The sequence below is a fragment of the Poecilia latipinna genome, unplaced genomic scaffold, assembly GCF_001443285.1.
Source record: "Poecilia latipinna isolate Pla-1442-1.1 unplaced genomic scaffold, P_latipinna-1.0 Scaffold1130, whole genome shotgun sequence".
NCBI lineage: Eukaryota > Metazoa > Chordata > Actinopteri > Cyprinodontiformes > Poeciliidae > Poecilia > Poecilia latipinna.
Window position 1 is genome coordinate 88013 of NW_015113746.1, and position 16183 is coordinate 104195.

General features: G+C 37.1%; 1 protein-coding gene across 1 annotated transcript in view; it reads right to left on the reverse strand.

Moving 5' to 3' along the window:
• LOC106959912 (neural-cadherin-like) overlaps positions 1 to 16183 on the reverse strand; it is a gene marked incomplete at both ends in the record, with an annotated part of 118587 nt that overhangs the window by 75737 nt on the left and 26667 nt on the right. The window contains 2 exons of the mRNA XM_015052765.1: positions 6600 to 6849; positions 15786 to 15897. Coding sequence (XP_014908251.1) covers positions 6600 to 6849; positions 15786 to 15897 — 362 coding nt within the window. The remainder of the gene's footprint in view (positions 1 to 6599; positions 6850 to 15785; positions 15898 to 16183) is intronic.

The window sequence follows — 16183 nt, forward strand, 5'->3', positions numbered from 1 at the left end:
TAGCACCAAAATAAATTGCAAAAAAAAAAATAAAATTCAAAAGAAAATCACAAAAACATTTTTGAAATTCAGGAGGGACAATATTATGGAGTTAATTCTTTTTTCCAGCCATTGTAAGCTTCACCATGTTGCTAACTCTATATGTAAGGCCACTGAAACTGAAATAAATTGATAAGTAAACAATGACATTCATATTTCTGATATTAACCAGTAATTAGACTGGTGGGATTGGTTTGTATGGACTTTAAAAAAAAGAAGTTTTTCATTTTCTATGCTACATACAATTTCTTGGAGTGTCGTTTCATTAATGCTGCATGCTCTGTACCTCGGAAGAGACACATTTAATTAAAAACACAAAATCTGACTTTCTAAAGCTGGTAAAAAAAAAAAAAAACAATTATGGAAAGACAACAATAAGTGTAGCATTATTAGCCTTTTTACACCCAGAAGGCTGCAAACAATTACGTACATAAATTCTAATATGAGCCTGTGAGCAGTAATAAAATGCTGCTGTTTTAGCCACAGTTAACCTGTATTACTGCACAAACAGGTTTTCCCACCATGTCCAGCTCAACTGTGCACCATGCAGCAGTTGCATGGAACCCACAAAGCTCTCATCAATATTCTTCATGTTTCTTGCACTATTGCGCAGAAGGACGTGAACGCGCTCCTTGTTGATTTCTCAGGTGCCTCTTTTTGATTGGTTGCTTACACGTCCTGCTGTAGGAGATACACAGAGGTGATTGGCATGCAAAAACACATGCTTTTTATCATAGGATGAATAACCCAAGTGGGCAGTCATATTAAGCATTGATACCGCGTAAAAAAAAAAAAAATGTTGTAAAAATTGCTGTAACAGCAGATAAAATGTTTCCTAGTTGAAATAGAAAAAAATGATCCCAGCTTGAGCAAGGTCGTGTTAAAATATGATGAAAAGCAGCAATACAAGCAATAAAAAACTTTTATCTGATTCTTGTGTTTACCAAAAGTTTAGAATGTAGGTTTAAAAAAAATAAACATCTGGGATGATAATCTGTTGCTATTGCCTCATGAAGCCCTCAGTTTCCTGACAGAAAAGGTTTGGATTGTAAACTCCCCCTCCCCCCGATACATCTTCAACATGAGTGTCTATTTTTGAGTGGAAGATGCAAAATCTGTACATCATCAACACAACTGCAGCTGAAGCATCACAGAAATGATCCTAAACGATCATTACTTTATCTCACGCTATCCTATGCAGACACTCTCCTACCTCGGCATGCGTGGTGCTTGAAACTGAAACACATGATGTCACGTCATTTATAATTAATCCAAATAATATTCATCGAACCATCTGAAAGCCATCATAGAGTATTCATTCACAATCAGTCACATGAACTTTTAATATAAAAAATGCTAAAGTCAAACTTGAAGTACAGTTGAAGCACCCTGACAGAAAAATACCTTCAGTGCACAATGATCTGCGTCAGTTGTCTCTCTTTGTGCAACTGCAGACTTACATACTTTTTCTGAGTAAATGAAAAACAGAATGTACAGTACAACCAAGAACATAACATTTTATATACAACAAAGGGTAACATTACTGACAAGTAAAAGTTGTTACCTCAGGATACAAAGTTTTCTAAAATAATATTTCATATTTTTACCTAACTTTTTCTTCAAGGACAGCTGCAACTTGGAATTCTCAGGTATTCATAATAGTTCTGGAATTGTATGTAGAACTCAGACACAGTCATGGAAAAAAGAATGTAACACTGGCTAACAACAGATGGTCTAATTAGAGCTAAGTGCTAAAAGAAACAAAAAGTCCAGAAAACTGCAAAACAGCTGAAAGACAGTTCATTTTACAACCTGCCTTTGATTCATAATAACTAAAACACTGATTGACATATATAATGCATATTTGATGGTGAATATTCTTCATGATTTTGATGAGGGCTTTTGACAAAATGCGTTTGTTTCGTATTTGCTTACTGTATGATGTTTTTATGACGTAAAGCATTTTGAACTGCTTTGTTGCTCAAATATGCAATACAAATAAACTTGACTCATGACAGTCCAGCACTATACATATTCAGTTGGTCAATCAGTACAGTCGATAGCCAGTATTTCAGTGCAGACACCACATGGGCATGCATGCTGTGCTACTGGTGAGGACGAATATCGAGTCCAAGAAAAGTGGTCCAGATAAAACCTGGGATGACCTGAGGATTGTTGCAGATGTTGCCTGTCTTCTTTAGATCTGTCATGGAGAGAGCAATTTTCTCTGTAAGCCGTCTACTGTGATATCAGGATCTAAGCCACAACCTCAGAAAACTGAAGAAAATGAAAGAAAAGACTGCTTTTGTACTCAGGATGACAAGTTTGGCCTGATCACATGGACATCTCTCTATAGTGAGGCGATTTGTCCAGGGAGTGTCAAAGCAAACAGTCAGCCACAGACAGTTTTTCTTAAGTATCTGTTATTATCTCAGATAGAAGGTATTTGTAAAGGTGTTCAATAGATTATATAACTCAAATGATATTTTGATGGCATAAACAAATGGCAAAGGGACTAAAGTTCACAACGCTGCCAAACATCCTTTCTCCTTTCTGCTCAGTTCCAAACCAAAAGCTCTTTAAGTTCTGTCCCTTCATGCTCCGTACCGTTAAATTCAACATTTACAGAATTGCAATCTGACTGAATGCTGAAAAAGACTAATGCTGTGTTCAAGTTGTGCTAAAGGAACTTAGTCTATTGGCAAAACTATTCCAGCCTGAAATAGAATCTCAATGCTAAACATGTAGCAGCAGCAACACTAACGTCAGCATCAACCATTTATACTTCAAATAGAAATTTATATGAATAAATGTACTTACTCCTAAAATTGTGAGCATTTCCTTTTAACATAATTATCTTCACTGCTTTTTCTTGAGTATATTTAAGAGGCAACAGTAAATATTACAGAGAGAAAAGGAGTTCATTAGGTAATTTACAATAACTAGTTTGGTAATTATTGAATTTATTTTAGATCATCAACAGTTAAGTGTCAGAAAAAAATGCAATATTGTGATACTCTTATTGACAATATCAACCCTTGGCAAAAATACAATAATCAACAACAAAGATCTGAGTTGTAAACAATTAAAACAGCAGGAGAAAAAAAAATAATGCAGAAAAACTTGATTGCTTAGACAAACTTCCCTCTTGACCTGGCAAAACACACACACACACACACACACACACACACGGGTACTCATTACTGAACGCTTCCAACTCCACAGATCGATAACAACAGGCCACATTTTCTGCCTGGATAATGACATATTTAATGAGCCTTCTATCTTTTGCTCTAATTTCCTGTCTTTTCATCATAGCCATTGTCCCGAGCTTGAGGAAGAGTTCATCAAAGGCATCACGGCGTCATGGATGCATTTAAATGAACATACAGAAGAAAGCAAATGTGAGGCTCCCTGAATAAGTATAAATTGGTGTGTGTGTGGGTGTGTGCGTGCGTGCGTGCGTGTGTGTGTGTGTGTGTGTGTGTGTATTGTCAAATAGGATTTCTGGGTCAGTTGTGCCAGAAGACTGAGGGTCAGGGAGGGAAAAACTGATTATTCTGTTGTCACTGTCATTAAATCAATACCTTCCTGCTTGAACACACTCAAACGTATGCACAAACACACACGCATCTTCCCACATTCATATCAGATGCATTGCATATAAATGCACTTCACAAACGACATCACTTTTCCATATCCAGACCGTATTTCCCTTGGACTCCCTCAATTATAGAATGCACTTCCATGCACATAACGTTTGGGCTCAGGACCTCCTGAGGGTGCTAGTGGGCATGGTTGATTGACCCTGCCTCACCAATCTGCCCAGCTCTCTGCCAGAAAATCAACCAATTAAAAGATGCAGGCACCACAGCAGCAAGAGGGGCCGGGGAGGGACGGAGGGGGGGCGTTAACAGAAGCTGCTACGCTGAATTTGGAAGCAGCTGCAAAGTTCCAACCTGAATATGCAGGACTACCAAGCTCTTTCTGCTGGGATGTTCCGGGTTCATAAACTTAATACTGAAGCACTTTCCAAACATTTTAAAGGAAACTTTCAAACTTTTCCAGCATCACACTTTGGAGATAAAAATAATACAAATGAACAAAAAAATAGCTTCAATTCATTGTTACATATTACCATCATTAATAATGTATGGAGGTAGTATTCTATATTGTACAGAAGTGATAAGGTAGATTAAAGTAGTAAAATACACCTGACTGATCTAAAACCAAAAATACTAATTTAACAAAACAATCCCCAATTAAAAAAAGTTTATATCACACAAAATATGAGACAACCTTTATTTCAATTAAACAGATCAAAAAGTCATTGAGCCATTAAATTAATTTAATTCAAACTATACAAACAAATTGTATTAAGGTACAAGACATTCCTGCTCAAATTAAATTCTTTAACACAATATAAAAAGAAAATTACAGTTAAAAGTCAAATATTCTAAAAAATGGCATTTAGCAAATAGAAATAATTTTGGTAATTCTAACTGACATAAAACAATGAGTGAGAAGTAAATGTGTCTGTGTCTTATTAGACATATACAATATTTATTTTCACCTGTAAATCACCTTTTGAAAATTTTGGTTTTTAATCAAACAGATTGCACCTTATCATACAACGGTGCTGTCTGAATATCAAGCACTTTTAATCTATGACTTTATATAGAATTCAACCACCTTCTCTACCTTGAAAACACCCAAAAGAAATTCAAGCATTTCCAAGGATTTCAAGAGTCCATAATTTTCTCATATATAAAACCAAACGTTTTAGTTGTTTTAAGGTATAACAATGTCGACTATTGTTTTACTTTTAAAAGATTTATTTGATATTCGGATTTAAAACAAAACATTTAGCAGCTCATTAGGAGAGTTGCTATTTCTGGTTTTCTGAAGCTCTGCAATGCATTTAGTGTTAAAAATATTTTATCCTTTACAGATTTCTTCTGCTGTTAAATATTTCTGAACATCAGTCAAATCTTAAAATTGGATAAAGAACGACTGATAAAATGTCTTCAGTTTATGAATTCATTCATTACGGGAAACTGTAATTTCCCCTTCTGAGTTATGACTTAACTCCATTTTTTTAATTTCTTTCTTTCTTTTTTTTCTTTTTTTTTAGAAAACAGCTGAATTTCACAAGTCAAAGCCAGGCCTGGTTATTATCTGACCTATAGATATAAGAAGGATTCTAACTAAAACCTTTGGTGTCTAAAGGATCAGAGTCCCTGACACTCAGCCCACGTTCAGAGTGTCATGGCCTGGAAGGCAACTCAATCAGGAAGAATCCGTTGCTCCACAAGCAACAGAAAAGCACATCACAGTTCTAAACTTCTAAAATACCCACATATCTAAAGAATGGTATGACAAATCTAAAACTGATATGTTTTTCCATAATCAGTATCCTTACATTTGTAGAAAAATCAAGAAAAGCGTGTCTAAGCATCAGAACTCCACTCCAATTATAAAGTCTCTGGTGTTAGCATCACATTCTGCTACTCTTCCTGAAATATGGTGTAGTAAAGAAGTAACATTTTATGAAAACATTGAAACAATGTCTCAAGACATAGGCAAAGACTTTACAGCTTGGGTGCAAATAAAAACGTAGCTTAAGGCAGTGGTTTCCAAACATTTTCTGCGCCCCCCCCCCTATGGATTACAAATGGCTGTCTGGTTGAAACGACCCGTGTGACGGGGGGGCACGACTTTTTTGGGGGCAAAATGAATGTACGTAGCTGAAAATAGACACCAACATCGGTAGCCTTGTTAAGCTTAAGGTTCTGTATTGATATTAGCTAGTCATCTTTTAGCTAACATTACCTGCAGCTTTACTCACCTCAGTCGGTTAGTTTGGAGGGAAAAACTGTGAAAAGTTCTTTGCGTTTTGCTGGTTTGCTGCCGTGATTCTAACACAAACCTACGTAGCTCCGCACAGCAGCAGCAGGTCTCCTTCACAGGTGGAAACCCAGCGCGAGCGTCGTAGCGCTCATGTTGCGTTTAAAGGTGGCTCGGAAAAACAGGTTACAACATGTTAACGGATTAAACAGTTTTAACTGCTGATAAAAGTGACAGAGGACACAAATATGGGAAGTGTGGAAGCCTCTACTGTATCAAATTGACAGAGGAATAACAGAGTTGGCCATTCTAAGGTAAAAACCCAGCGCATACAGTGTTCATGTTTTGTTTTTTTTTCATCCAGACGGCTTCCCGCGCCCCCCCCTGCAATGACACGGCGCCCCCCTCCCCCTAGAGGGCGCGCCCCACAGTTTGGGAACCTCTGGCTTAAGGACAACAAAGTGTGTGTTTCTGAACAGCCTTCACAAAGTCCTGATCTCGTTCCTTGAAAAACATAGTGGACAGAACATAGAAGGTTGGTGCATGCAAGGCGACCAAGCCAACCTGACTCAGTTTTTCCATGAAGAAATATGTTTAGTTAGACTATTAACAACCTGCATGTAAAATTCAGAATTTGAATCAACCATATTGCTACTGCTAACTGTAAGTCTCATCACCACCGACTGTAAGTGTTTATCTCAGCTCTTACTCACATATGTTGGGAAAACTCAGGTGCCTCGTCGTTCACGTTGGCCATCCTAATTCGTACCGTCGTCGTTCCCGTCCGAGGGACCTCTCCCTTGTCAACTGCCATGACGACAAACTCATACAGGTGATTGGGTCTCTCGTAGTCCAGAGGTCCTGCTGGGAAGATGGTCCCGTGAGGAGAAATGATAAAATCTGGACTCAGGGTGTAATAGGTCAGGTCGGCATTCGGTCCAGAGTCGCAGTCGTTGGCGGACACTAAGAGATGGGAAACAGGAAGAAGGAGTTAGAGAATGAAAAAACATCACAGTTAGAGCTCAACTAAACTGTTTCATCATTACAAATGTCCCACAGACTGCACTTCCTCTATCCTAAACTCACAGGATAGAGGTGATTAAAGAAAAAGTAAAAGACTTCAAAGAGTAAGCTGAACTGAATGACATGAGCTGTGGTAGAACAAACCCTGGAAATCAAATAATTGGGTTGATTTCCTTTTTTTTTTGGTCTGTTTTACAGTTATTTTGTTTTTCGACATGCTGATGCTGAAAAAAAGAAAAACAAATCAAGGAAATCTACAGTGTATTACATAAGCATGCTAATGATAGAAAAGAAGTTATGCTTCTACTTTCTAGAACAGTACAAAGTGTTATTTGCACAGCAAGCATTGAAAACACTGTCATTTTGCAACATGTCTGGCCGTGCGGCTCACATTGGGAATCCATGGAGCCCGGACCCGCTTGTCCGCAAATTGATTGCCTTGCTAAAACAGAAAATTCCACCAGGGATTTGAATAAGCATATTTTTACACTAACAAGAACATTTCCCCATCAAAAGCTCAATTCTCCAATTCACCTTACATTGCATTTAGCTCATGTGCCCATACAAACAATGCACACACACACACACACACACACACACACACACACACACACACACACACACACATATATATATGAATAATACATGTGTGAACACTCACACATAACGAAGAAACAACAGCTAAAAAAGTGGAATTCTTTATTGCCATGAAGCCTTAGGGGATTTTAAACAGCATCAAATGAATAGTTTGAGGGAAGTTAATTGAACAAAAGCAGGCAAAACTGATTTTTACAGTTTATAAAAGGGAGGTTTTTGAGGTTGCCGTTTATTCACCTCATTTGTTATAATCCATTATTTCGTCTTATTTTGTGCAGATTGCATCAATTGATTTTATTTTTCTTTTCGTTTTACAGGAATGAGAACAATAATTAAAATTTTTGCAGAGTGTGGCCTTCGTTTTTAATTTCTCCATCTGCCAATCAACTGTAATAAAGTCACTTAAAAGAGAGGAGTAGGAGTGTGTGTAACCTTAGGTTTGATACAGAACAAGAACCCTTTTCTTAAAACACACCTCAGCTCCTGCAAACTGCCAATAAGAAGAGCTGCTGTTTTGGGGTTAGGGGTTCGGTCTAGTACTGAGGCGTGAACCGAGTTCAGGTTAGGCTTAGGTTTAGATATGTACTGGTAATGGTTAGGTTTAGGGGTTAGGCTATAGAAATAAATAGAAATAAATGAAAAAAGAATGGAAGTCAATGAAAGAAAGAGAGAACAAGGTGAACTGACAGAGGAGTGACAGTAGCTAAGATAAATCTAAATAATGATAAACATTTTTGATTAGTTCCTGTTCTAACTGATGTTTTGGATGAAAGAGTTTTATACCTCACTAGCGAGGGTCACTCAGTGATTTCAGGGCCCTTGACGTCCACAAGGAAGTGCAGTCTGTGGGACGGGCCGGGCCCCTTAATGTTGTGAGGAGAGAATGCCTCTTCGTTTACAAGACTTGTTTCTTTATCTTGGCCGTAGTGATGAAAGAGAGAGCCTGGGGTTTCTATGCTGATATTAAGGGGAATTTGCCACAAAACAACTGTTACTGAAAGAGAGAGCTATGATTGAAGATCTGTGAGACAATCCAGGGTCGAGAACAGTCGGCCTTGTACTTTCAGGGCTGACTGAAAGAACAAATACCTACACTGTAAAAAAATAAATAAATCTCAAATTTACAATAAAATACCAGCAGCTGTGGTTGTCAGAATTTTATCATTTTTATACGGTAAAATTCTGACAGCAATAGTTGCTGGTACTATACTGTAAGTTAGAGATATTTTCTCACAGTGTACACGTCTCTGCCTTAGTGTCGCAGTAATTCTGGAGCATGCTGCCAGTGTGTGATCCCTGGACAGGAGAGACTAAAGCCTTCTGCCACCCAGGAGGGACTGTTTATACTCCAGACCAAAGTGAGATCCAAGGTCACTGAATGTACAAGATACTCCTTTTCCTTCCTTCTCCCCTTCCCCGTCCACTGGGAGATCAATAGATAATCCAAAATCCCACAAAGAGTTGAGAAAATGATCTGAAAAATATTTGAAAAAGTCTTACAGTTCTTAGAGCTTGGAATGGTTGAATAATCAGTGCACAAAAGTTTCTTTATTGTTGTAAGAATTAGATTAATTTGTTTTTTTGCTGGTTGTGAGTGTTTTGGGAGTGTTTCTTGCCAGGTACGACCTGTAAATGTGGATTAGGTTGAATCGTAATAAATGCATACGTTGCTGTAAGACGTAGTTTTGCACTGATAAATGTACAGACTCCTGGGGCTTTTGAATGTCTCATCAACTGATGGTTTAAGGAGCGAGGAGAATCATTCATATCACACTGAAAATTAGATGACTGATGTATGATGATTTTTTTCCCCCATCAGTACTCTTAAAAAAAAACAACTTTGGATTTTTTGAAAACTTGCAACATATTTCAAATGAATGCCTTTTCAATTTTCAAAAAAACTTTTTGTGAAGAACCACTAAACATACATAACTGGCAGAGGTTGTGTATTGAAATAGAAAATATTAAATCACTGGGAGAAGAGTCCAGGCCAGCCTGTGAGAGATCACATTTTAAAATACATTATTTAGTCGGTTTCTTTATTACATAAAAGATGAGCTTTAAATTTGCCAAAGGAACAGAGAGAAAACGGTTAGAAGAATAAGGTATGCAAACACTTGAGCCTGCATTTGTGTTATATCTCATCTTCACATCACCAAGGATGAATCTCACTATGAAGAAACATTGGGATACACAGTTTAAAGGATACCAAGTCAAGCCGGAAATGTTGGTGTCTTCTTCATGCATTTTCTCTAATGTGAGGAATTAAAACTGAAGTCCGCGTTAGGAGTTGAACAAAGTGCATTTCTGTGTGTTTACTCTGCAGTGTCCGGCCGCGTAAAACGACTGACAGGTTTGTGAAGTGCAGCTGAAATGCAGCAGCTATTCTGCTGGTAAGTGATGAACTACCTCTCATGCATTGATGATAGGTGAAAAATGAACGGTAACAGTAGTGTCTGCCCTGAGTCTAACTGCATGCAGCATCCAGCCACATGGCACATGAGTCAATGTTTAATTTACTAAGTACAGATTTCTCCTCCTCAGAGCACCGTTTGAGCATTTATCAGAAAACCTTTTTGGAATCTTGCATCAGGATTGTTGAGTTAAATCACTATAAGGGAGCCTGGAGGCCACTATGCACTGATGAGCCACAACAGTGAACGCCTCTCACTGGTTCCCAGCCTTGGTCCTTGGGGTGAACTGTCCTACATGATGTAAAGAGACTTCATGCTCCATCACACTTGATTTAAAAATAAAGATCAGTCCAACACATTAAAATAAGTTCTACAAACTTAAATCGAGCATGTTGATTGTGAAACATCTGAAGCAACGTGATCTCTGAAGGTTTGGGACATACCGGATCAGACATCATGTGACTCTGGGGTGACACACATGCTCCGTTCCTGTGCACTGAGTCAGGAACATCGTGACTATCATAATAAGTAGGAGGTTAGCTCTGCTAGCTTGACTCTAAGAGCCTTAACATGCACCTGTGCAGGTCGGCGAGTTTTAGTTCAGGTAGCACTAAAATAAGGTGATCTAACCACCTACACTCTGACAGACCACCAGAAGAGCAGGTGTTTAAGTCAGCTAACCACCGCTGTGTTCAGGCGACCACTTACTAATGAGCAAAAAATAAACATCAAGCCCAAAATCATTAAATCCATAATGGAGTGAATGTTCTGTTTGGGGGGGGAATTTTAGCTCTTTGTTGTTGATGTTGGTGAAACACCTGAATGTAATCTCAGCTCTTTCGGCTGGTTTAGCTGCTGTTAGTCGGTTGCCACAGGAGCGGATTTGAGTGTGGAACAAAGTCAACACAGAGAGCGAGTAAAAAGCAGTACATCACCTGTTTTCCTGGGTTATTTTTCCTTTGTTGTGGCGCACTGCAGGCGGTGTAATTTCCAAGTTTCACAAATGGACAGAAACTGAACTAATTGCCTCATTTGCTCGTAGAACTTGGTAATAATCATATCAATCATCAAATAGGATGAAATATTTCATAAAGCATGGGAGCCATAGCAGTTATGTAAAATTAAATTATTAGAAAAAAATTGTTTAACCCTCTGTTGCATTTGTACAGAAACCAAACTATAGATACATATTTTAAAATCCACAAATACTTGAAAGTCCCTCAACAAACATTGATAACTATCAATTTTATGAGTTCAAACACCAAATATATCTTAATTTGAATTCAGGCGCGCAGTGGAGGGTAGTGATGTAGTGGAAGTGAAAGTCTGTGGTCTTATTATTTCTGCTCTTGTGGTTTCAGCCAATCTGTGAAAGGGAAAATTAACGGGACTACTGGATGCTTTGTGAACTCCAGCCAATATATTGAACATTGAACCTACATATATCAGCTTCCAAAGCTGTTTTTTCTCATGTTTTAGATACGTTCCAGTCAAAAACCCACAAACTGATTTTCTGTGAATAATTTGGGGTCATGTTACCCAGAAATATCCATAAATCCACAAACATGTGAGGGTCCACTGGATTGAGGTTGCTGAGGCTGCTCAGTGTTGGGCTGTTCAGTTTTAGATGTAGAATCAGAATAGAACAAATCTAATTGTATTAAATGGAGATTTTCTTAAAATATTAAAACCTTTAAACTGCAAAAAATTATTTCAAATGTACTTATTTCAACAATTAAAGTCTAACAATACTGTTTTCACATTTGCTTTCTTCCTGTTTGCACATCATCCTTTCCCAAACCAGTATTCACGTGTGTGCACACAGGAGCACAGGAGGGGGGGAATCTCTCTCCTCCTTGGTGCACCTGTTGACGGCACCAAACTGCGCCTCCTACATCACACATCTCACAACCCCATCCACCAATTTACTCCCTCACTCACACACCATTATGTTACACCTAAGGATTATTTTATACATGCAGATCCTACAAACTAACAACATTTCACCTTTAAATCTTAAGAAGTTCTGGACCAGAGCCTTCTTTGAAGTAGTTGAGTTTATTAACTCACTGCACTCAACTGGGGACAAATATAGCCTTTTGCTGGAAGTTAGTGAAGTGGAATAAAAAAGGGTTTATTTACGCAATATCAAAAGCACAGCCCTGAGTTTTATTCAGATTTCAGCAATTATTGTTTTGCTGTTATCCACTCCTAAAATCCCTTGACGACAACACAGCATGAGAAAAACACAATTTTAGAGAAAACTATCAGATATTTTAAATAGAAGGATTAAATGTCAAGAAAACAAACCAACAAAACCACTGCAAACTCACCCAAACGGCCTTACTTTTATGTAATGGCCCGGTTAAAGAATGATGATGATGATGACGGTGAAGAGGGTGATGATAATACCTTTGAGCAAGGCAGATGTAAAAACAGCTGACATGAGTCGAACACTCAGAGTTTCAGCCTGTAGTCAAGTATAATGAGCATTTGCAGTGAGGGACCCAAACAGTCATTACAGTCATCCATACGCTGTAGAAACTTGTTTTATTGTCATTAATTATTCTTCATTCACCATGTTGTCATTCAGCTACGCTTTCATTATTAGAGAAATGAATAATGTGTGTTAGAGAAAATGTGTGTTAATTAGAGAAATGTGTGTTAAATTAAACACACATTTAATTTTAAAAAAATGTGTATGTTTTTAAGGTGTCCAGGTGAAAGGGAAATGTTTGGTAGACAACAACGACAACAACAAAAAAGAAACAAAAATGCTGCAATTTTTGTAAAAGTAGATAAGAATATCTTGATTACTTTCATCAGTTTTAGCCATATTTTTTTAGACATGTCAGAAAATGCCACTGCTTGACCACTGCAGCATGTAGTGAATAGTATTAGCTTATTCAAAGACAGTTTGCAATTGAATCGTCTTTGACTAAAGATTTTATTCAGAACTGTTACGCAACAATCAGCCTTTACAGCCCAGATTTTTGGTCTCTATATGCCCTTTGTGACCCCTTGGGGAAGGGTGTCCAAAGGGTGGCCCAGCGGCTGCTTGAGGGCCACAAAATGTTTTTCTTTGAACCTTGACTACAAAAAAATAAAAATAAAAAAATTGCATAAAGTTGGTTTTCCAGCTCAAAGTTGGAGTTTGAAAACATTTCTAAAGGAAAATAATCTTGCAAAGAAATTGTCAAAGCCTTTCAAAACAGACACAGTTTAAAAGTGGAAGGTACAACACAAAGGACTCGTCTTTTATCAACCATGTTTTTCACGTTAATTGAAGGTCATAGTAAGTAGGACCACAAACATTCAGGAATTTTTTTTATTTTTTACTGAAGCAGTATTTGGTACATCCATTTGCTAAACTCAGATAAATAAAGCAAGATGCTTTTTGAAGTCCGAGCGACCAATATTCCGTTTATTATGCTGAGGAGAGACAAACAGACAAAAAAAATCAAGATGATGGCAGTAGGAAACAATCAGCATTTAGGATGTTGCGCAGATTTATGTTTAGATGTGCAATGATTTCCAGCTCCCTTTTCTACATAGATCAGACTTCTTTATTTGCAGCATTGTAGCATGTAGTCAATGCCACTGCCACACAAAAACCCAGCACCGAGCCAGTAATAACATTGCTTAGTCACCCACTATGCATTGACAAAAACACGCTCACCTTGACATGGTAGATGCTTGAAACTGAACATAATGTTGACACTGTAATACTTTTTGGTTAATTTGACTAATAATTCTCTACAAACCACTCACAAAGCAGAAAGAAAATAATTCACTGAGGTGTTAGGTAAAAAAACAAAAAAACAGTGATCCCAGTGAACATCCAGTATTCAGAACTAGAGTGCATGGTGAAGTGTCACTTGCCAAAACTTCATCAAAATCAGAAATTCCAATTTAACTGTTAATCAGATCTTCATTTCCTCTAGTTTGGATAAACTACAACAAAATATTATTATAACACAATAGCAGCATTTTTTGTTGTTTTTGTTTTTTAATATTAACTAACAGATCAAACTGCTCAGAATATTCACAACCCATCATTCCACTTAATATTAAACACTCCTGTGCTATGAATTTTAATAAAAACACAGGATGTGACTCATTAGGTTTATATGAAACCATGATGTAAACCCAAATATTTGTTTGATTTTAGCCCCTATTTAGCCTATGTAACTGCACCCATATATCGTCATTTATTTACTATCTACCAACAACAAAATATTGTTCCATAAAACTAAGAGGTTTTTTTTTAAAGTCCATTTTAAGTTGTATAATATCACAAAGTATGACATGTCATAACACCAAGTAACAAAAGCATCCATGTCCAAACATTGGACAAAAGTCCAGATCCACAAATGTAATCTTACCTGGATTGATCCCAAATACAAGTTGGAACTTTAAGTTCTCGCACAGTAACTAAGCCTGTCACAATACCAAATAAATCAATTAACTGCATGATCAATTAAAATGAGCACAATAATTCCCATTTGCATGTTTGTGTAGTTTGCTTAATTTTTTAAGTGATGATGCCTTCTAATGTAATTGAAAGATGCTGCAAATGTTTTTGTTTCTCCCAAAAGTCCCAACAGGTTTTTCAGCACAGCAGCACATTCACATTGTTCCTGTTTACCCAGTCTGAGCCTATGATTTATATGTTTTGAAGGGCAATTTAGTTTAGAGACTTCATAAATCATTTTATTTACAGTTAAATGTTGTTGTTTTTGTTTGTTTGTTTTTTTTTTTTGGTTTATTTGTTATGGATATTTAAAATGTCTCCCAATTCCATGTTAAATGTTATTTGAAACTTAAAGGTTATTGATTTTTGAGAGGGTGTGCTTGCATTATTATGCCAGTTGAAGATAGATTCAAAACAACAATATTAATGTGTATCACAATAATTTCTGGGACAATATATTTTCAGCAAAACTCGTTATCATGACATTTACCTTCATCTGTTTTAAGTGGCACATTTCTAGGTCTTACAGGTTAGATTTATGATAATCGCTCTATCCTTAAGACCTTAAAAATGGTTCTACTGCAAGACAAATTACCCTGGATTTTGTTTTTAGCAACTATACCCACAAAGATCTAAGACCGCAGTTGAACAGATCCAGCAGAATATTGGCAGAGCCACAGACAGAAACATTCTCAGACTCTGCACAGAAAACATCCTTCCTACTTCAGAATATAACCTGTCTGCCACGGGCCTCACATTTGTCAGGAATATTTCCATGGGAAAAGGAGAAACAAGAAATAATGTTTTCATAATGCGGATATTCTGTTGTCAGACGCCTGCTCTTTATTTTACACTTTAATGCTAAACTTTTTGCTCTTCAAGCTGAATAGCTAGTGGCATTTTTAATTCAGAGATGACAGGTTTAATCCCCAACTCTGGCACCACTCAATTATTTATTCCAAGCCCACCTAAATATAAGTGTCTGTTAAATTTGTAAGACTCTATTTTAGATGTCAACTAGTCTTTCACTTTTTGACAGTGTTTAGTCCAGGCATCGTTTATACACTAACAAACAATTTTGACAACATTTAGACACATTCCCTAACACTTTCATGCCCTGTAGAAAGAAATGTAAATAAATTCCCAGAACCACTATCTCCCACGGATTAGCATCAGATTAAAGTTTAGATCTGAACAGATATTTGCACTTCATATACTTGTTCCTTAAGGCACCAACAACTTTATTGTGAGAGGAAAAAATGCAGCAGGACATATGTACAAGAGCTGCACATATGCTGTGTTAAATGTGCAGAGAACTGAAACAAGGAGAGCAATCAGTGATGGGAGAGAGAATGGGTTTTATGGGTTTTAGGACTTTCTGAAAGTCTCACCTTGCAACAAGGAGGTTGCCGTTGTGACCGTCTCCGGAACGCCGTCTTTGCTGTAAATCGACTGCAGGAATTCTGGAACGCAGTCGTTCTCATCAACGATGACAACTCGCACCTGGCAAAGAAAAAAATAAGATCTTAGGTCCAGTTAAATATGTTAACTGCAGCCATTTCTACTTTCACAAAAACAAAAACAGCACATAACATCAGGAGGAAGACTTTTCAAGTTACTAGTTTAATTGGTATATTTAGTTGGGATTTTTATGTTTACATTTAAAGTTTACATTTAAAGTTTACTTTGGATATATATATATATATATATATATATATATATATATATATATATATATATACACATATATGATAATATCTGTATTACTCCCGATACTAAAAAAAAAAAA